The sequence below is a fragment of the Pinus tabuliformis genome, chromosome 3_2 (genome assembly GCF_031772625.1).
Source record: "Pinus tabuliformis cultivar Carrire ecotype Pingquan chromosome 3_2, CPIR1, whole genome shotgun sequence".
NCBI classification, from domain to species: Eukaryota; Viridiplantae; Streptophyta; class Pinopsida; order Pinales; family Pinaceae; genus Pinus; species Pinus tabuliformis.
The window spans coordinates 1257210842-1257233021 of record NC_142302.1 but is presented as its reverse complement, the minus strand read 5'-3'; the positions used below and the strand labels follow the sequence as shown (position 1 = coordinate 1257233021).

The 22180-nt window shown below is 38.6% G+C and overlaps 1 protein-coding gene across 4 annotated transcripts in view; it reads right to left on the bottom strand.

Moving 5' to 3' along the window:
- The window catches only part of LOC149185300 (yacP-like NYN domain protein), a 394333-nt gene that overhangs the window by 179112 nt on the left and 193041 nt on the right, over window positions 1–22180 (bottom strand). For 3 of the 4 annotated variants that reach the window (XR_016257373.1, XM_089417893.1, XM_089417895.1), the window contains exon 8: window positions 16664–16747. The exons of the other annotated variant lie outside the window; for it this stretch is intronic. Coding sequence is in view for 2 of the 3 variants with exons in the window: in XM_089417893.1 (XP_089274019.1) it covers window positions 16664–16747 (84 nt within the window). In the remaining variant the exon portion in view is untranslated. The remainder of the gene's footprint in view (window positions 1–16663; window positions 16748–22180) is intronic. 4 annotated transcript variants of the gene reach the window in all.

The following is a 22180-nucleotide window of genomic DNA, read 5'->3' as shown; positions in this document are numbered from 1 at the left end:
CCCCGCATGCCGCCCCTTCCTTGAACATAATGCTGCTCACTGCCGTGTTGCTTACCCCATACCCAACTGCGTACATATCATCATATCCGCATGCTCCTCCTGCAATATCTCCCAACATGAACCAAATTATTAAAATTAGAAGGACTGTACATGGACGCACCAGCTTGTCTCTATCAACCCAAATCAAGAAAATAATATAGGAGATTCGGTCTTAATCAGATGATGTTGACGTGACACAGCTTACCCATTGTTGATATTCCATTAGTGTCTCCATAACTTGTTGCTTGAACTTTAATTACATTTTTTTTTAGCCGCATTTTCATTTCCATTTGTGGACTCCTCCCTTCGGCTCGGTGCTTGTTACGTTGAACGTTGGCTTGTGAGACGGTAGCTGGTTGTTGCCTGGACTTTAAGTTACAGTTTTTTGATAGATTGTGCAGTAGAAGGAAATGATTGAATTTTCAAAGAAACTTAAGCTTTGGTTGGAAATGGAAGCGGGATTTAAGGTTTCGTCTGTGTGATTGGAGCTCCTTTTCGTGTACAAATGGGCTGCATACTTGCCAAGCAGACTTTAGCCCTCGACAAGGCAGAGACTCCGCATGAAAAGGCTTCGCATTTGTCTTCTGCAAGGAGGTATAATGTATCCCTTAAGCTTGAGAATGTCAATAAATGACAAGAGCGTGATTTTAATTCCAGTGTATATTTATGATGGCGGTTTTGGTATAGTGTTGAGCAGTTGAGTCAAAGTATTACGCAGTGTATATCATTCAAAACTTTTGTTGAATTCATGGTATTACGCAGGTTATATCATTCAAAGCATTTATATATCATTCAAAGTATTGCGTTGTTTTCAAAGTGGTTTATATATCAAAGCATTTGTGGTATTGCGCGTTTTATATATCATTCAAAACATAGTAGTATTGCACAGTTTTTTTATCATTTGAATGGTAAAAAAAGGCATTAAAGTGATATATTGAAGTGATATGTACAATGAAATGTTGATGCTTCTATCAAACATTAGAGGGATTTGAAGAAAATATAGTGCATAAGGCTGTAACGTAAGGAATTTTTTTTCAGCAGAAGTATTTTTTACAGAATGCATTCAATCATCTCTATGGTAGGAATAGTTCTCACTGGCAAGGAGAACTATCCTGAATGGTCCCGGATGATAAAACACACTCTCATCTTCAATGAGTTGTGGAAGGGAGTGTGTGTCGGAGAAGGAGGCAATGACCCAGTACAGCCTACATCAGACAAAGAGCTCGTCATTTGGGATAACAAGAACAGCAAAGCATATGCATTAATCGCAGCATTTGTAAATGAAGAAGTAAGTCGCCATATTTCATCATATTCAACTGCCTTTGAAGCTTTACAAAAGCTCAAAGAACTCTATGACTCACATTCTGCACTTGAAGTTGTTCAGCTCATGATTAAACTCTTCACTCTTGAACTGAAAAATAATGATCCTCTTGCTCTTGCATCTGAAGTAAAATCCATAATGCATGATATCAAATCCACTAAGGTTGAGCTGGATATCCCTCTTATTGCTTTTCTCAAGGCACTCTATCCTACTTACTCCAATTATCTTGAGTCTTTACAAGCAAATGGAAATCTTAAAGATATAACCTTTGACTCTCTTGTGAAAAAGTTTGTTGAAAGAGAGAGCCTTTGGAAAGAAGACAGTCCCTGAATCTTTTGAAGAGACTGTTTGCCTTGCTCATAAAGAAAAGCATCCTGCTCAAGATTCTACAAGAGGAAGAGGTGGACAAAGAGGAAGAGGAAGATACTTCAGAGGCAGGGGGGCAGACATTCTCAAGGAGAAAAAGCAGATCTGCATTGCATTTGCTGCAAACGAAATGGATCACATGATGCTTCTACATGCAAGCTACCATGGGACAAAACTGAGTAGAAAAGAAACCAGCAGAAAGGTAAAATTGATGATACAGACAAAGGTAAAGCACCTGAATCCGCTCACTATATTGAGGCACAATGTAACATTGGAGTAAATGAAGATTTGTTTAATGCTTCACTTGCTTCTTCGAAAAATGATTGCTTGCTTGATTTAGGAGCAACCTGTCATATGACTCATAGGAAAGATTTTTTTGAAGATTTCACTGACAATGTTGATGGAGCAGTATACTTTGCAGATCAGTCAAAAATCAAGCCATCAGGGCTTGGCACAATCAGGCTTAAACTGCCTGGTCTTCCAGACTTTCTTCTGGATCATGTTCTATATCTCCCACAGCTCAAGAGAAACTTGTTGTCCTTGGTCCACATCTGCCAGCAAGGTCACTCCATTCATATATTTGATGGCAAGCTTGAGGTAAGAAAAGCATCTGACCACTCACTTGTCATGAGGGGAATAGAAGAAGAAAGAATTCTCAAACTGCAAGGAACCTCTGCTCATGCACAACATTTCTCATATATTTCTCATCATGAAGAAGGTACACTTCCATCAAGTTTATTATGGCATGCTAGATTTGGACATTTAAACTATGACAGTCTCCGCTTATTGAAGAAAAATGGTGTTGCTGGTTTGCCTACAATTCCTAGGAAACATAAGCAATGTGATGCTTGCATTCTAGGAAAGCATAGCAAACAGTCTTTTCATGATTCACATTCAAGAGCACATAGGAAGCTTGAACTCATTCATTCAGATTTATGTGGTCCAATGCCTGTTCCTTCTGCAAATGGAAATAAATATATCATGACATTTATTGATGATTACACCAGAATGTGTTGGGTTTATTTATTGAAGAACAAATCTGATGCTTTTCAAACATTCAAGAATTTTCATAAATGGATTGAAAATGATGCACAATCTCATATTGGGTCTATTCGCACTGATAATGGAAAAGAATATACATCAAATGAATTTGAAAACTATCTTCGCCAACATGGGATCAAACATCAAACAACTGTACCTTATAATCCCCAACAAAATGGTGTAGCAGAAAGAATGAATAGAACAATTTTGAATATCGTACGATCCATGCTTTTCTTCAAAAATGTAAAGATAATGTTTTGGGTTGATGTTGTTCTATGTGCTGCATATATAAAGAATAGATGTCCATCTAATGATATAAGAAACAAGACTCCTTATGAATTGTGGTATGGACATGTTCCTTCGGTAAAACATCTCAGGATCTTTGGTTCCACCTGTTATGCTTTGATACCAAAGGTACATAGAAACAAACTTGGTGCTAGAAGTCGTAAGTGTATCTTCCTGGGGTATTCAAACACCTCTAAAGCATACCGCCTCTATGATGAAGTAAATAAAAAGTTTGTTGTATCTAGAGATGTCATTTTTCTTGAATCATCCAAATCTGACAATGTTGTTGAGCGGCAACTTGATCGCTTGGATAGATTCGCAAAAACGAAATCATTTCAAGAATTTGATAATCAGATTCCACATCTTGAAGGGGGGATTCCTATACTAGATCAACATGTGGAATCTTCTTCTGAAGAACAATCTCCCCTGCATGAAACTCCAACAATGGATGATGCTTTAAGTGATGTAATTGATAGAATTGGGAGACTCAATCTTGATTCAGTCCCAACTCAATCAACAAAGCAGTCTGGACCATCTCAGAAAGGTCCCCCAAAGTGGCTGACAAAGACACTTGAAAGTGTTCATCTTGATGAAATTGGAAAAACAGGAACCAGAAATTCAAACCGACAAAATGGAGGTGATGTAGATGACTCTAATTCACCTGTTGATATGGATGTTACTTATGATTGTGAATTGAACTTGTCTACAGATTTTGAACCAACTTCCTTCAAAGAAGCTGCTTCTCATGATGAATGGAAAGAAGCGAAGAAAAAGGAGTATGATGCCCTCATAAAGAATGGCACTTGGAAGCTGGTTGATCCTCCATTTGGAACCAAACCAATTGGCTGCAAGTGGGTCTACAAGAACAAATACAAAGTTGATGGCTCACTTGACAAGCACAAAGCTAGGCTTGTGGCAAAAGGCTTTGCACAGAAGGAAGGGGTCGATTATGAGGAAACTTTTTCCCCCACAGCAAAATGGGCCACCATCCGGACACTCTTTGCACTAGCTGCTCAAAACGGTTGGAAAGTCCATCAAATGGATGTAAAAACTGCATTCTTGAATGGAGATCTAAAAGAGAATGTTTTTATGTCCCAGCCTGAAGGATTTTCTGTGAAAGGACATGAACATAAAGTATGCAAACTTGTGAAGTCCTTGTATGGCCTCAAACAAGCACCGCGAGCCTGGTATGAAAAACTAACTGAGCATCTTCTGAAAGTCAACTTCAATCATTTTGATCTTGATGATGCAACTTTATTTGTCAAAAAAGTTGGCAAAACAATTGGGTATCTTGTGGTATATGTAGATGATCTTTTAATGACAGGGAACAATGAAAGCTACATTGCATCCATAAAGAAGGAATTAGGGAAAAGTTTTGAAATGACTAATTTGGGCTATGTTCATTACTATCTTGGCATTGAAGTAACCCAACATCCAAAATCCATATTTCTTTCTCAAAAGAAATACATTGGAGATTTGTTAAACAGATTTGGCATGACAGAGTGCAATCCTCTTTCTACTCCAATGGAACAAAACTTAAAGCTCACATCTATTGAAGAAAAGGAATTTGAGGATGCAACAAAGTATAAACAGCTTGTAGGAAGTCTCATCTACCTCACTACTACCAGACCAGACATTTCATTTACTGTTGGAATCCTCTCCAGGTTCATGCAAAAGCCTTGTGAAGGACATTGGTCTGCTGCAAAAAGAGTTCTAAGGTACTTGAAGGGAACTCAAGACCTTGGAATCAAGTATACACAGGTGGACGACTTCAGCTTGATTGGATACTTTGATTCAGACTTCGATGGAGACAAAGAAACTGGGGTATCTACTTCAGGATATGCTATGAGTCTTGGATCAGGAGCTGTCTCCTGGAGATCACGCAAACAATCAGTTCCAGCAGATTCCACAACTGAAGCAGAATACGTGGCAGCAGCTGAAGCAACGAAAGAAATTGTGTGGCTCAGGAAAATTCTTGAAGATTTGCAGGTAAAACAAGTACAATCAACTCCACTCATGATTGATAACACCTCTGCAATAAAGTTGGCCAAGAATCCAAAGTTCCATGATTGAACAAAGCATATCAATACTAAATATCATCTGATTCGACATCATGTTGAGGCCAAAACAATCCATCTCTGTCATTGTTCCACAAATGAGCAAATTGCAGACATCTTCACCAAAGCACTTGGAAAGGAAAAGCTTGAACGATTCAGAATGATGCTTGGACTCACCAACATCCCTTCAGATTAAGGGGGGGAATGTTGACACCTAATCTTCATGATTGGGGAATTTGTAAAATAAATAAATCAGGAATGTGAACAGTCATCGGAAGATGAACTGAACAATCACTCCTAATGTATAAAACAATACCATACCTATGGAATAAACACACCAATCAGTTTTTCTGCCCTTGGAGAGTTACTGCCTGGCCTGACATTTCTCGGTAATGGGATGTTGTTGATGGCCTCCACCCCCTTGGGATCTATCTTCACCCCCTCTTTTTCCATGATGTGTCCTAGCATCTTTCCCTGACGTAGAGCAAACTGAGACTTATTAGGATTTAAAGACAAGCCATATTTTCTACATTTCTCAAAAATGAGCCGTAGATGTTTAATATGGTCCTTCTGCTTTTTAAAAACGATGATGTCATCTAGGTAAATTACCAAAAACTTATCTTATTCTCCCACAAACGCTATATCCATTGCTCTCTGACAAGTGGCTCCTGTATTAATGAGACCGAAGGGCATTCTGGCATACATAAACGTTCCCCGGAGCATGGTGAAAGCAGTTTTCTTTTGATCCTCAAGATGCACAACTACTTGATTGTATCCAGAGAAACCATCCATCATAGACATACAAGCAGAGCCCACCACATTTTGCAGAATGTAGTCCATTCTTGGCAGAGGATAATTATCCTTTAGTGAGAACTTATTCAGATTCCTAAAGTCAATACACAGCCTTATTTCCCCATTCTTCTTCGTGACAGGAACTCGATTTGCCACCCAATCTGAATACCTCAGAGGTATGATAATTTTAGCTTCGAGTAACTTCCTCACCTCTTTCTCAATTGATGGAAGTAACAGGGGGTTAATCTACCTAAGCTTTTGTTTGTATAGTTTCGCCCCACTCTTCAAAGGAACTTTATGTTCAATTTCAAAGGAGGTTTTGTTTTCTAACTCCAGTTTCACAAGCTTGTTGAACAAGGTTCTTATCAGCTTGTTCAATTCCTCGAGTTTCTGCTCGAGTTTCCTTTCCCTAGTTTGAGGAACTAGCTTCCTATTTTCCCCTTCTCCTATCTCCATGATCAGTTCTCCCTCTCCACTTCCCAGTAGAGGTGAAATTTGCTTCAACTTCTAAAGCATCTATTTGAATCTGGTCTAAGGAGCGAGACTTCCTTTCTCTAAGAGTGAAACCAAATTCTGGTTCAAAGGCCCCAGCAAAAACCACTTTAGCAGCAACCTATGGAGGTTTGATTTCAGCAAGGAGACTATTGTACAATTTGTTAAACCTTTTTATGAATTCTAACACATCTTCATTATGTTTTTTCTTCATAGCATTGAATTCAGTGAGGATATACCCATGGTCCCTTTTCTCTCCCCATTTTTGCATGAAAGAATTCTCCATCTCCTCCCAAGTAGTGATTGAAGCATTTGGTAGGGCTTTAAACCATTTCCTAGCTTCCCCATCAAGAGACTAGACAAAAAGTCTTAACACCACATCTAGGTGTTCTACATTGAGATTTTCTGCAAATGCACAGAAAGTTTCTACATGCCTTTGTGCTAAAATGTCATCGTGAATCTTGGCAAGAGCTTGAGATAGTCTTGTGGCATACCATTCAAGGGTTGTGGAAAGTCTAATGGGGCATATTTGTTCAGGAGAAATCCTGGGACAGCCATATTGAGCAAGGGAGGTGGTAGAATATTTATTACAGGTCCTTGTTCAGGGGGTATCTGTGTTAGTTTTTGTAGTATCGAATGTGTTCTAGCTACAGAATTTTGTGGAGAGGCTAGAATACAGGAGATCTCCAAAACCCAGAAATCATTTCTGGAAATTCCGCCTAGAAATGACTTAATTAGATAATTAACCAGATTTTAAATATTTCCTAAGTCTAAACTTAGGGACATGGTTAATTAATCAAAATTAATTAAGTCAAGGCATAAATAATCTAGAAACTCACACGGATCGACTTCAAGTTAATCCTAGCCATCGATTAAAATTTAATCTTGGCCATTGGAGTTCCAAAAGAGGATTATAAGAAGAAGTCAATGGGCACTTGGAGAAGACACTTGAGCAATTTGATTTCATGAGTAGATCGATTTTCTAAGTAGTAGTCAGTTGCCGGAGAGAGCTAGTAAGATCAAAGCAGTGAAAGAAGGGCAGAGACAGTGAAGACGGAGGAAGGATTCCAGATCCAGTGAATGCATTTGCAGAGAGGCAGAGGAGCCATAGTGAGGCTAATGTATAGCAGCGTAGTAGCCTCTAGAGGCAATTTCGAATCTGTTGGGGAAAGCTGAGTTTCAGTGCCAGAAGCTGGATAGAGGTTCCGAGGGCCAGGAGAGACATTTTCCCAAATAGCAGCAGACCACACAACTTTAGGAGAAGCTGGTTCGAACTAAGTGCAAAAGGAATTGCGCTAGGGTGGCGTAGTGGTTGCGCAGCTGCAGTTTGGACGGCTCAATTTGCGCTGAGGTCAGAGCCCAAATTTGCCTATGGAGTGAGGAGATTTCCTCACTAGATTTTTCTTGCCAGTATTTCTCTGTAGGATTGCCAGTTTCGGCATCTAGTTGTACTTAGATTATTTCACTGTTGCTTAATAATAAAACCCCCAGTTGTTGTACCGGTTTTCACAAGTTGGGTTTTTCAGGGACAATTGTCCAAAAATAGCTGTATTATTTTGTGTGTGTGCTGGCATTTCTTCCAGCATTTATTCTGCCGTAGTTTTGTTTGTGTAGGTTGTAGTGTGAGTTATTCAGTATTCGTTGTAGGAAACAGTGAATAAATTGCTATTTAAAATAACAATTAGGAGAATAATTTCCAATTGTTGCAATAGGATTCTGATTGTGGAATTTTCACAATCTGAGTCGCAACTGACTAGATCTAGGTTGGGAAGCTATTCACACTCTGCGTGGGACTGTTTATAAGGATGTCTTTAACTTCTTCAGTTTCAGGGGAGGGATGAAATGAGAAAGAGGGTGAACTAACAAAAGCTTCTTCGTTTTTTACTCTAGAAGGAAATGAGCCAAACAATGCACAATGTTCTTCAGGATATTCCAAGACTTTGGAGGCAGACTCAGGGTAGTTTATCACAGCTTTTTGAGAGCTAGTTGATGATATTTCTGGAAAATATCTTGTGGAATCGTCTGCCCTTTGCAAATCCTTTGGGATATGATTTTCTCAGGGTTGAATACAGGAGGAGTTTTCTGCTAGCTTGTATCAAAGCGAGTATGAGGTCTTCGAAAACCAGGGTGCTCAAAATAAGATTCAGACAGTGGAGTCGCCAAGGTGAGAGATCTTCAACCCACACTTCCCTTGCTCACCTAACAGAGGGAATGTAAAAATTGTCGTACCTAGGGAAAAATGTTCTGATTCATTCCCCGGCAACGGTGCCAGAAGATGTTGTAGCTCCTAGAGACAACCCCTAGGTTGAGGAAAGGGTCAGTGCCTAGGACATCTTAGAGGAGTGCTTTGAGGATTTTCTAAGATTTGTGTTGCACTTTGTATTTAATATAATTGGAATTAGATTGATTCAGAACTTGGTTCAATCACCCTTCACCAAGGTAGACATAACATACACACACACACACACACATATATATATGTAGGCAGATACCACTCATCCCAAGGATAAATGCCCTGATATGATGATCAACACACAGTAAAATGCAGTGTAACATTTGTCATTGCAGTAAAAAAATGGAGAGAGAGACAATAAGGAAAGTAATTCAACACAGAGGGCTGGATAACACAAAATCCTAAGCAATGAATCCCAGCAGAATTATGGAAGAATAAGGAGATGAAAGTGCAGAAATTGTGGAGTGCATTTAAGGTTTCTAGCTCTATATTTTCATGGGTACATTCTGTCACAAAATAACATTGGTAAATTTGTGATCTCACAAGTACTGTTGGCTACAATATAACATTGGTAAATCTGTAATTGCACAGGTACTATTGCTACCCTATAACATAAGTAAATCCATAATTTGAGAGTGAAACCAACAGCTTCTTTACACAATTTCAGAGGAAGATAAACATACATGAAATGACAAACAGAGGGGAACACATACTACACATTACTCCACTTGGAATCACCAAATCTACTTCATTAATCTTTGAAAATGGAGTCCATATCATAGGTCCAACACAGTTGACATTTGTATAAGCATTAGCACCTCATGAACAAGTCATTGAACCAAGAGTTGGAACCTCTTTCTGTATACAGAACTTGGAATACCTGCAAAGGCAGATTTCGGACCTCTAGAAATAGAATTTTGAAACCTCTCAAATGAGTTCTTCCCCCTGTTTATGGGCAGAGGGGTAGCTTTGAATCAACAATTACAAAAATTTTCTAATGTTACAGCTATCTGATTGACTAGTTGTCTCGGCATGCACATATTCAAATGATTACGTAAGAGATTGATTCCTTCTTTGAAATGCAGAAATTACAAAACAACAAAACATGGGAAAACTGAATGATGCCTATAGTAAAAATCTCCATGCCAATTGCTGTGATCGCCATTGATTAGGCCACGTCTCTGCCACGGTGTTCCTTCGCGGTTACCGACAAATATGCCTGTTGGTTTCTCACCCTAACTGTTTAATCTCACCTCTTGGAACTGGCCATGATCAGGTGTGGTGGTGTCGAAGATGTCCCATGACATAAATGTCGACTCGTCCACCTGCATACACTCTAGGCTATACTATTGAAACCCAATACATCTCGTAACTCTTATAAAAGATCGTTACGAAAACACAGAACTTCGATCGCCCTTGGCTCCTCTTGCTTAAGCTCCTTTATCGCTTATCAACCATGGGACCACTGCTTGTGACCAAAGGCTTAATGCATAGGCGTGACAATATCGAAGCCTTCTATCCTCATAACTTCATTTGTAACATTCTAAAAACATAAAGTGATAATGCCTTCAAGCTCCTCTTCCATTGGCCCTCTTCTTATTTATCCCATGGGACCCTGCCGGGGGATTATCTCCCTTTGTAATTCGTGCTTCACCCTTGGTTCTTTGGATGGTCATGACCAAGCGCCACCACATATTGGAGCCCCTTCACCATCGAAACTTTTCCAAATTAGAATTTACACAGGAGTTACAATATTCGCATCCCTGATATGGCCCATAGCACTTAGGTGCTAAATCTTCCCTTGGCTCTAGGTTTTGTGGATCTCTCACAACCATGTGCCAGTCTGCATTGGAAGCCCTCTTCATCAGAAGTTTTCAAATTAAGAATTAACATTGGAGTTACAAAAACTCCCACTTCTGATGAGCTCATAGATCTTGGTGCTCAGCCACAGCGTTGCACCCTTGGTTCTCTGGAGTTCCCATGACTAGGCACCATATAATATCGAAGCCCTCTTCATTGGAAGTTTTCAAATTAAGAATTAACATTGGAGTTACGAAAACTCCCACTTCTGATGAGCTCATAGCTCTTGGTGCTCGGTCCCAGCTCTGCACCCTTGGTTCTCTAGAGTTCCCATGATCGGGCGCCATATAATATCGAAGCCCTCTTCATCAAAACATTTTCAAAAGCTAATTATAAAATAGTTCTGATTTCTCTCACCTCCAAAATATAGATCTTTGAAATGACGTCATGTTGGTGTCATCATCTCCACATGGCGCCTCCTAAGTGGTGACACGTGTCACCTAGATTTGTCCCTTTAGGCCCTCCAAAATGCCAAAATTGCCTGCCACATGTCCTTGTCCGGCCACGTCATGCTGACGTAATCTGCCCTGTCAGCTTCTCGGAACCAACTATTTGTTGCCATGTGTCCAGTTTTGAGGAGAGAGAAAGGATCCCTAGGGTCCTTGGTTTTGCGTTGCTTTCCTTTGTATTTTCATGACCAAGCGCTAGTCTGTATTGGAGCCCCTCTTCATCAGAAGTTTCAAAAAGGAATTAAAAAGAGTTCTGATGCCTTCAACCTCCAATATTCCTTCTTGGCACTTAGGTGCTCTTCCCGCTCTACACCCTCGATTCTTTTGAGTCTTCGTGACTAGCTGCCACATGATATCAGAGCTCCTCTCATCAAAAGCTTTTCAATTAAGAATTAAAGCAAAGTTCTGATGCCACCATCCTCCGAAATTCCATCTTAGCACTTAGGTGCTCTGCCCAGTTCTACGCCCTTGGTCCCTTTGGTTTTCCATGACTGGGTGCCATATAATATCGAAGCCCCTCTCATCGGAACTTTTTCAAAAAGGAATTTAAAAGGGTTCTGATGTGATCGGGTCCCAAATTTCGACACTATATATTTCGACCTCCGAAATTTCAACCTCCCATTGGATTTCGGCTTTCCTTTTGGCTTCAAGACTTAGGCTTTTGATTTTGGCTTCCTCGTGATTTTAGCCTATGATATTTGCTCTCCTCTTTGGCCTTTTTGCACTTCGTCTCCCCTTTTTAGCCACCATTTGACATCATTTGACACAATTCCAAAAAGGTGTAGTAGGTGAGCACAAGATGCATCGAACTTCTTCCTTCTTCTCTTTCACCTTTTACGCTTGCTCTCAGTAGGATGTGATGTTGATGTCGATGCGATTGGTGTGCAACTTTTTATCTGATTTGGATAACGCTCATCTGGAAAATTTGGAAAGTCCATGATTTTTGTGACCTACTCTTCTTTGTTTTCATGACCCTGCTCTGTCAACACCACCGGATCGGTGTTGCAATCATCGATCTGATTTCCTTCAGTTTCCTTCTTGTCTAAGTCATCTTTGCTTAACCATTTCTCATTGGAATCAATGACTTCTTTATAATAAGATAAATGTTGCTTTTTCGAGCTGGGAGGTTCCTGCACTAGATCCTTTGGTTTTGGTTGAACTTGTGATATTTCCATCTTTAGCAGTTTACTTTGAAGAGTGGTTTGTTCAATCCTCATGGCCTTCATTTCGTCAGCATATATCGATTCCATAATTTTCATTTGTTGTATTTGATCAACCTCTATGGTCTTAATCAATCTCTGCAACCTATCCTCAATGGCATTCATTTGGTCGGAATGTTCATCCTCAATAGCGCAGATTTCCTTGGCATGATTTTTTTTATGGCGATCAAATGGTCCCACATGGTGGTCATCTGATTAGTCTTGTAACAACCCATGGTTAAAAGGTCATGTAATAAAAGTTAATATTTAGGTAAAATAAGACCACGAGCAAGGTACTCTTATTCCAAGCTGAATGTTGGGCAAAATATCCTAGTGGGCATCATTTGTGTTTTATGGCTAAGGGGAAATTGGCAAAGGAAATTGCTAAGGCTTTGGAAAGGCAAAAAGGTATTTTTGGCACATTATTTACGAAAATAATGGAAATTAGGAGAAAAGGGAAGGTGAAAGGTCACAGGTTGCATGTGAGGAGGAAAATGAAGGAAAATAATGGAAAATTGAGGAAATTAGAGGCCTTATCAATAAAAAGACCTCAGAGCATCAGCTGGTAGCCTTTTGTCAGTTTAGTGTTAGAATTTGTCTCAAAAAGGGGAAAGCACCAAGAGGAGAAAGAAAGTGAGCAAGCAAGGAAAGGAAAGGAAAAGCAAGAAGGATAAGGAAAGCAAAGGAAGGAAAGGATCAACTTGCTGCCTTCTTGTATTTGAAGATGATATAGATAATAAAAAACTTATTCTTGATGAAGATGGTTTTCCTCAAAAGTGATCCTTGACTCCAAAGAGAGGGAGATCACCTTGAATCTTTTGATGATGCTAATAGCTCCTTTCTTCTTTCTTTCCTTGGATGAGTATACTTCAAGATGCTTTGATTTGTAGATTTCTTCAATTTGAGTAGAGGTAGGGTCTTTTGTGGTCTCCTTCCTTGTGATGATGATTTGAGGATCCCAAGAATGCTTTAACTATGGACTTCTACTTTGATTGATCTAGGGTTTTGACACTTCCTTCAAGATGATGAAGTAGCCTTTGTTTTCAAATTTTCCTTGGAGATGAGAGGATCTTCTTGATTCTTTGATGCCCTTGATATCCTTCTAGAACCTTGATATTTGAGACCTTGAGTGTCCCTTATTGAGTTGCCCTTCCTTGACTTGTTACCTTCGCTCTGATACCATGTTGAGAAATCTAGGGCAAAAACAAGAGGTGATTTCTCTAGTAATGATAATTGCTTCTGAATACTTTTTACTTCTTTTGATTAGGTTCTTCTTTAGCTTTATTATTATAATGTTCTTTTCATCAAACAACTATCAAAATATGAACAACAATGAGACAAGGGACACAAGATGTAGGCGATCAGCCAGGGCCAAAACCTCTCCAACTTGAGAAAAAAACCTAAAACGAATTCTTCTTCTTATAGAATCTTCAAGTGATGAATTCCAAGACCAAGACCCTTGACCTAACAACCTCTCCAAGACCAAGTCACAAGACTTCCTTGAAACAATTCTTCTTCCTTGAGTCAATGCTAGTCAAATTGATTGCTTCACCATAGATCTCAGCTTCTCTTCAGAGCCTATTGACACAAACCTGCAATTCTCGGCCTCTTCAGAAACCCTGGTTGCAGCAATGTGAGGGACAAACAACAATTTTATCCCTTGATTTCCTTCTTGCTTGGATAGTATCTCCTTCTTCTGCAATTCAGCTTGATAAGTGACTTGGTTTCTTCCTTGATTCAGCCTTCTAGGATGACTGTGATAACTCGACTTCTTCTGCAGTAGATGGTACTAATCTTCCTCGCACGTGTGAGAGGTATTTGCCCCAAAACAGATCAAAATTACTTCGGCTCCTTCTTCTCCCTTCTTTGCTTGATGAGAGGCTTCTCTTCTTGTGTTTCTCGCACTTGATCTTTTATTTCAGATGCTTGAATGAACGAATCTTCAAATGAGGCCGAATCCCTATATACAAACTTCTTCTTCATGCTTTTAGGCCGACATGTTAACTTGGAGTGGGCTTATTGCTTCATTTGAAGGCCGACTTGCTTGAAGCTCTTGGACTTGGTCTTGGAGGGTCTTTTGACTCTTACAATGACTCAAATAAATATGTAACATGCCCAAGAAGGGTCTCTCATACATGACAAAGACTCAATTGACTTTATGACTTAATGGCCAAACCCAATAGCTCACAATGGGAGCTTTATCTATAAAATAAAATCCCTTGAGTATGAAACCCATGACTTAAGCATAAAATAATTTTATTTTCCTTCTTTACATTAATTACATAAAATCATGATTACACATCATTATGGGTTGCTTATTGATGTAGGGGGCCAATATAGGGGCACTAGGAACCAGGGTGATGGCCATAATGATAGGGAGGTAGAGCTCATGTTGCCTTTTTCCCACGTGCTAAATTTGTATGTCCTAGGCATTTTATGCATTTTATGGTACATTTCCTATTGAGAGTGGTCAATTTATGCTTTTCACTTTTCTTTTAGCTGCATCAACCTCTAAGGCATCGTTCTAGACCAAGGTTGCACGAAACGGGGAAACGGGTACGAGTTTCCGAAACGGGAAGTGATACGAAACGCGACCTCCCCAAATTTTGGAAACGGGGAAACGCGAATATATATATATATATATATATATATATATATATATATATATATATATATATATATATATATATATATATATATATTAGGACATTTAAGAAATATGTGCAATCATAAAGCATATATGATACATTCTAATTTATTACATTATGATAAAATTGTCAATTGTCAATGCATAAACTATAAGTATCTAAATTTACATCACATTTACTCATGAATAATCACATAATGAAAATAGAAATATCCAAAATCAGCACGAGAAATTTCTTATTTTTTGTCTCGTGCTTGATTGGGAGTCTCCTCCTACATAGTCGAATGACCTTAGTGCTCTTGATTAAATACAAGTTTCATACCCTAGTACCCTACATTCTCTTGATTATTGGGAGTCTCCCCTGCATAGAGGGCTTTGTTCTCTCGATTAAATACAAGTTCCATACCCTAGTACATGATAAAATCCAATGGAAACATTGCAATTCCCCCAATCCTAAAATCCTGAAAAACAAATAAGTCTGTTAGATTTTGAGTGAGATCTAAAATTCTACTTTCTCCATATGAAATCCAATGAGGGCGAAACCACTCTCAAACATCCTAAGTCATTTCATGGTAATGTTAAAAATTTAAGTAAAAGGATGAAAATGAAAAATAAAGGAGAATATCCCTTTTACTTTAAGAATTTAACATTACCATGAACTGCATATCAACACTAGGGCAAAAGTTCATTTTTATAACTTTAGACAGGCATCTGGAAGCAACTAGAAGTCACTAGGTTAACGTAAGAATAGATTAGAAAAGAAATTAAAAAAATAAAAATAAAAAAAACACAAGTAAATGCTGAAACGTGGGTCGTACGGCCCTGAAACGCGTTTCAGGCCGTACTGGCCACGTTTTAGTTTCGTGAAACGTGGCAGTACGGCCTGAAACGCGTTTTAGGGCCGTACCAAACGCGTTTCAGCGTTTCGTACTCGTTTCCGTACGGAAACGCCCTCCTACCCCACGTTTCCTGCAACATAGTTCTAGACCCAACCCAAAGTGTGAACAAAGGGAAGGGAGGATAACTCCTTGTGGACCCAATGGACAAATGTGGAACCAGATGGGAAATATGTGAAAAGGGGTTATAATGAGCAGAGGAGGAGTGATGTATGTGATGTTGGGAAGCAAGACCATGCACCAAAATCGGGGTTTCCCATGTAGTGTCGCTTCTAAAGCTAGTAGTCAATAGAGGAGATCCCATGGGACTAGGATACAAGGTTAACCACCCAGTTGGACAAGGGGACAAATTACAAACCAAGCCCATTCTTTTCATTGAATCTTCCCACCAATCTATGCCCAGAAGTGTCCAACATAAGTAAACAAAAATACCCAACTACATAATGAAAGTCATGCCTTCGGAGTTGGAAGGCCCACCTTCAAACATAAAATCATGACAGATGGGGGAGGGTGCATAATCGTTGACTCAGTTGATGGAGATAATGGCACACCGAGCTATCTGGTGGCTGCAAGGGGCTGTTGGCTGCTGGCTGAAGACAATCTAGGAGAAAAATTTATCCTATGGGTGTCACCCACAAGTGGTGGGTAACATGCAGCAACAAATCCTTCCTGATTTCAACTTGTATGGCAGGTGGATGGACAAGATCCTGCGGCATAGTTTGTATTCATTTTGAAAATTTATGACTTGTCACCCAAATTGCAATCTGAATTTTTGGATGTGAAGTTAAATAGGCAATCCTTCTTGTGGTTTTGCATGATGTAAGCACCATGAGCTTTCAAAACAATGCAAACACCAATAACAGTGTTTCTGGATGGCATCTTTGTCTTTCAAACAAATAGTTTTACTGTTCTTAAAAGTTTTGTGGGGCTGAAAGAAACTGGTTTATTTTCATTAAAATAAAAGTAAATAAGTTTGAGATACACACTGCTCCATGTGCAGCGTGTTGTTGACAGGAATCAGATGTAGCAACCCAAACTTTTGGACATCCATCTTCCTTTAGTGCTGCCACCTGCAAAAGTGGCATATTGAATGAAATCAATGTAATAATTTAAATAGAATGTGATATGAAAAAAAGATACAATGATGATGAAATAACAAATGCTCATATAGGTCACCATTCTGTTAATATTTCAATTGTATGAAATATCACACAACAGGTATGTTTATCAACATACACTATGAATAAACAACAAATGGTTTGTTCAAAAGACACAAGTAATAGTCCATCTATGTTAACACTTTTCCTTTTTTCATGAAATATGTATTTCGTAAATTGTCCAAGTGCATGTTATGTTTGAGTGGATAGATTGGTAACACTGCTTAAAAATCTAGAACCAAGCCTAAAATTCATTCTCTACTTCTTGGTAAAAATGTCAACATGTTTTTAAAAGTAAAGAGCATTTCAGTACTCATCTCTTATAGTGAAATTTTTTTGACACTTTTTGCTTTATTAATATAAGTGACTACCATCTCTTGAGTTTAGCTCAGAATTGGTAGGAAAAGATAATGTCCAGCTAATACCCAGTTGTAAATACTGTGAACTCTCCTTTAGACTGATCTGAATGCCACTTAAAACCATCAATGTCAAGTATCAAAAAATATAGCCATAAATATAAGATTAATTTTAATACTGCAGTATAAATGAAATATATATAACTCCCTGAAAAGTCAATTAACGTACTTACATTCATGATTTTATGCAAGACCAAACATACAGTGAAAACGTTTCTCTTACCGAAAAGTCTACTCCAACCAGAGGCATTTCCCTCAACATAGGAAGCCAACCTTGACATGGGAACAAACACTGTAGTTATGAGATCCTAAGCAATGCCATTCCTTGTGATCAGCTCTAAAATTTAGATAAATTTTCTCATCAACAATAACTCCAATCTCATTCACGTACTCTTATACATAACTTTTCCAACATTATTTCCTTATCTTGACCTTTGACAGAATCAACTCTTTGCTTTTCCGGTTCTTACACCCAATTCCATGTAGAAGTACAAAGGCTGCAATTTCAATTCAAGATTTGAAAAAGGTGTTTCCATATACCTACTAAAGCAATTATTACAATAATACCAATTGATTACACAAGAATAACATGTTCGTATTATTCTCTTACTGTATAATCTTCACTTAATAGACATTCTTATCACTAAAAATTATATATTATTACATTATTGACATAGTATTATAAACAAGTGACCTGAAAGGCCTCATGGCTCTTATTCCTTATGATATATAGGGGATATTGTACTACATTTTCATCATCACGACATGTGCATTACTGCATGTCATATATATGTTGAATTATAGCGCTCCAATATAACTCAATGATAAGGACTACTTTATTATAATATGGTAAATGTAATGGTGACATTAATATTAGTATGTTAGGTATGATTAATAAATAAATAATTAATTAGGTGGTTAGGGTGTCTGAATAATGCAACTTCCCAACAAATGACATAAAACAAAAGAACTCCCATTGTATTAACTCTATTGTAATAGTTACCCACAAAAAACTCTATTGTAATAGTTACCCACCATTTTGTGGGTAATATCCTAGGAAAAAAAGATTTCTCCAAGATGGTCCTCAGTCGGCAGCCACTAGCTAGCTCATTGTGCCATTTTCCGCCACCTGACTCAGCCATGTGGTCCCTCGCCCATCTGCCATGATCGTATGTTTGAAGGTGGGTCTCTCAAACCTAAAGGTATGCCTTGTCATTTGGTAATTGAGTATTGTAGTTTGCTTATCGTGGACACTTTTAAGCATGGATTAATGGGAGGATTCAGCGGAAAGAATAGATTAGGTTTGTGTTCTTGTCCCCTAGACCCCTTTTGGATATTAACCTTGGATTCTAGTCACGTGGGGTCTCTTTTACTGACCATTTGGCTTTAGGGATGGTATTTCATGGGAAACCCCAATTTTGGTTGTGTGGTCTCGCTCCCTTATTCGCTTATATTACACCCTTTCCACGCATTATTACCCCATTCATCATTTCTGCCACTTGGGTCCACATTCCTCCACTGGGTCCACTAGGGTTAGCTCGCCCCTTCCCCTTGCCCACACCTTGGGTCAGGGCTGGAATGATGCCTGGAGGTTGATGCAACTAAAAAAAAAGACAAAAGCATATTCGGCAACATTCAATAGGAAAATGTACCACAAAATGCAAAAGATGGTCGAGACAAACACATTTAGCACGTGGGCAAAAGCCAATTCATGAGCTCTACCCCATCATCATGGCCATCACCCTAGTTCCTCCTGGTTCTATGAACCTCCTTCATCATACAGGAACCCATGATTGTCCCAACCCCTGGTCGGCAATGAACCGCCCTACCTTTAAAGGGGGTATTCACTGCTATATTTTATACATCATGCTCTTACACCTTGAACCCCAAGCAGTTAATCAAAGAAAATCATAAAAGGGCAAAAGGCATATAGAGAAGGTTGGAAAAGTCAAGGTTGAGGCACCTCATGTACCACAATTGCTCCCTCCTATACATTATAAACCCAAGTGTGGGCTTCCCTCTTATTAGCTACCGTTGTACCCCAGCATGTGACCCAGGGCTGCCCCTTCTCATTCCCTACTCCATTCACCTATATGCCACATGCCACCATCTTTTCAAGGATGTACCTTGACTATATTATCCCCTTTAGAAGTAGAAACCACCTAATAGGATTCTTGGGTAACCCAAATTGGAGTTTTGGAGACATTGGCACATCCCGAAGCCCATTATGGAAGGGAAAGTGTTAATTTTAAGCATGTTCTATGCTAAAACAATTTATTTAAATTTCTTTTCCAGATTAGCAATCACATCAGCATAAAGTAAACTGCAGATAGAACATAAATATAAATCGCAGAAGACAAGCCAAGACAAGAGGACACAAGATGTGGCGCCAGCCAGGGACAAACCCCACAATGTGGGGAAACCCTTGATCAATTCTTATTTTATGTTCTTCAAAGTTCAGCAAAGAAAGTGAGAGAGATAGTACATTTAAAATAGAAGTCAACACTTTGACTTTTGATATCTGCAGATGCCAGAGATCAATTGAAGACATATTGCTTCAACTGATTCTCTAAGGTGACATCTTCTGTAATGACCCATCTTTAATATGGAGAGCGCAAGAATATTAGCATGCATACAATGCATGCATATGATAGCTACATATGCATGTATCGCATGCACTGCACTAGTATTTATATTCTAAAATTAACTATAAATGTTGAATATCATGACACACCTTCAAATAGAAGTTACCTTCACCCATCAACACGCATATTGCTTAATGCATCATAATTAATGAGCAAATACCAATGATATAAATTTTAAAAAAGTATAAAGTTAAAAGGGTTATAAAGAAATAGATGTAAAAATTAAGTTAATTTTTACATATGGTTATATAATTATATATCCTAGAATATTAATAAATTATTAAAATGATAAAGTAAATCAAAATAAAGTATTTAATATGAACCTAAGGCATTTAAATTAAACAAACAAAAAATCCTAAATATAAGATAAATACACCTTTAAAGGAATATGACTCACGTACATAGAGGGAAAAGGTGTCACTACAATTGGAAGCGGTGGGATCGTTGGTGGAGAGAGCAGTCACCACCAAGGAAGGCTACATATAGAGGTAGAAAGAGTTTTTAGGGGGATTTGAACCAAGAAAAACTAAAAGTGGGGAGAAAGGAGGAAGAACGAAGAATCTGAGGAAAGTGGAAAGAAGCACAGTGGGAAGGAGCCTTGCTTGTTTTGAAGTTTTTGGGCACGAGAGAACAGATTGCAGAAATTGGAAAGCAATCTGGACTGAGTACCCAGGTTGTACTTGGTTTGGCTAGGAGGTTATGGTCTTTTGGTAACAGGAGCGAGCTGAGAAATTCTGAAGTCTCTTCACCCGCAAGAACGCAGGAAAACAAGTAGGTACTCTCATCAATTCTGTCAATTAGATTTGTAAAATTTTATGTAATTTTATCACAGGTTCATGATGATTTTAAGAAATCCTTTACTCTCTTTACAATGGATGTTAAATTCTGTACAGTCCTTACATCATAATCTGTCCAGGGTAAATAGCTGATTAATCATTTATAGACTTTACATTTGGTAGATTTCATAATCTGTTCAGGGGAAAATAGCTGTTTAAATAATTACAGCCCTTACATTTGGTATCAGAGCCATTTTCAAACTCTCTGATCTGTTAAGTCTGAATTTCAGAGCCAAAAGTCTGTACAGTGAATATGGAAGCAAAGAATGAGAACCACTATTAACCCATCCACTGAGAATCGAATCCTTATGTTGTGATTCAGTTAAAAGTTTGCTCTGAGTTTTCATTAAATTCCTTCGCTCAACCAACTGAGGACTACTTGTTTAGCTTGAAGAACAATCTCAGATCACTAAATATTCGATTGGCTGCAACACCTGAACCACTCCCGGATTTTCCAGTAAAAGGATTCCAGCTACGTATTCAGTTGCCCAACTCCTCATCATCGCTTTGTTTAGCGGAGCCATTCCTTGCAAATGACTTTAGATGATCATTCTGCACCGGCTTGAGTATAACATTGTACTTAGGGCTGTCACTATGACTGTCTAAAACCAGACTACATCTATCTTACAATCATCATATAAAGAACTAATCACACACCTATTCAAGACACTCAACACAGTCCTTAAAATCTCGGCCTGTGCACTTATATTCCTGAGATTTTCGACCCTCTTTAAGGGCTCCGACAACAGCTACAGTGATACCCTAATTCGGCCTGAACATCGTTGTTATTTCCTGCTCAAACCTCCCTAGTATACCCTTATCTTCTGTGCTATATCTTAAGGAGATTTCTGCCCTTAAATATGGCTTCACCACAGGTCATATGACAACTGTTCAGCACTCCTTCAGGGGCTCGGCCCTTTTTCAAGATGCAGAGATATACGTAGCCTATACGCAGATTTGTGCTTAGCATGTGTCCAAAACCTTGCCCAAATTCTATGTCCAGCAGTTTTGTAATCTCAGCCTATCCAGAACATAGCAGTTTGGCCATTAGATTCTCTAAATAATGGCAAGCAAATTTGAAAGGGAATTAGCTTAATGAATATTCCCACACCGCATCATGCAGGCATGATATAGTGGAGACGCGTGTACCAAACTTGGTCATCATGGCCGAGGGAATAATTTTATTAGAACTAAGGTGTCAAGTGATAAATTAAAGTTCAAATAAATATGATATATCATACCGTAATATATATTAAACCACAGCACAAATTATATTGCGTTAAATCTTAACGCAGGGCATATAAAATATATATATAGCGTTACAAAATATGAGCATCAGTTATATTACATGATATATAAACAAATTTCAGATTTTATTCCCTATACGATGTAAAATATGAACCTGTCAATAGGCGAAGATCGAAACCGCAACTTTCGACATATAACCAA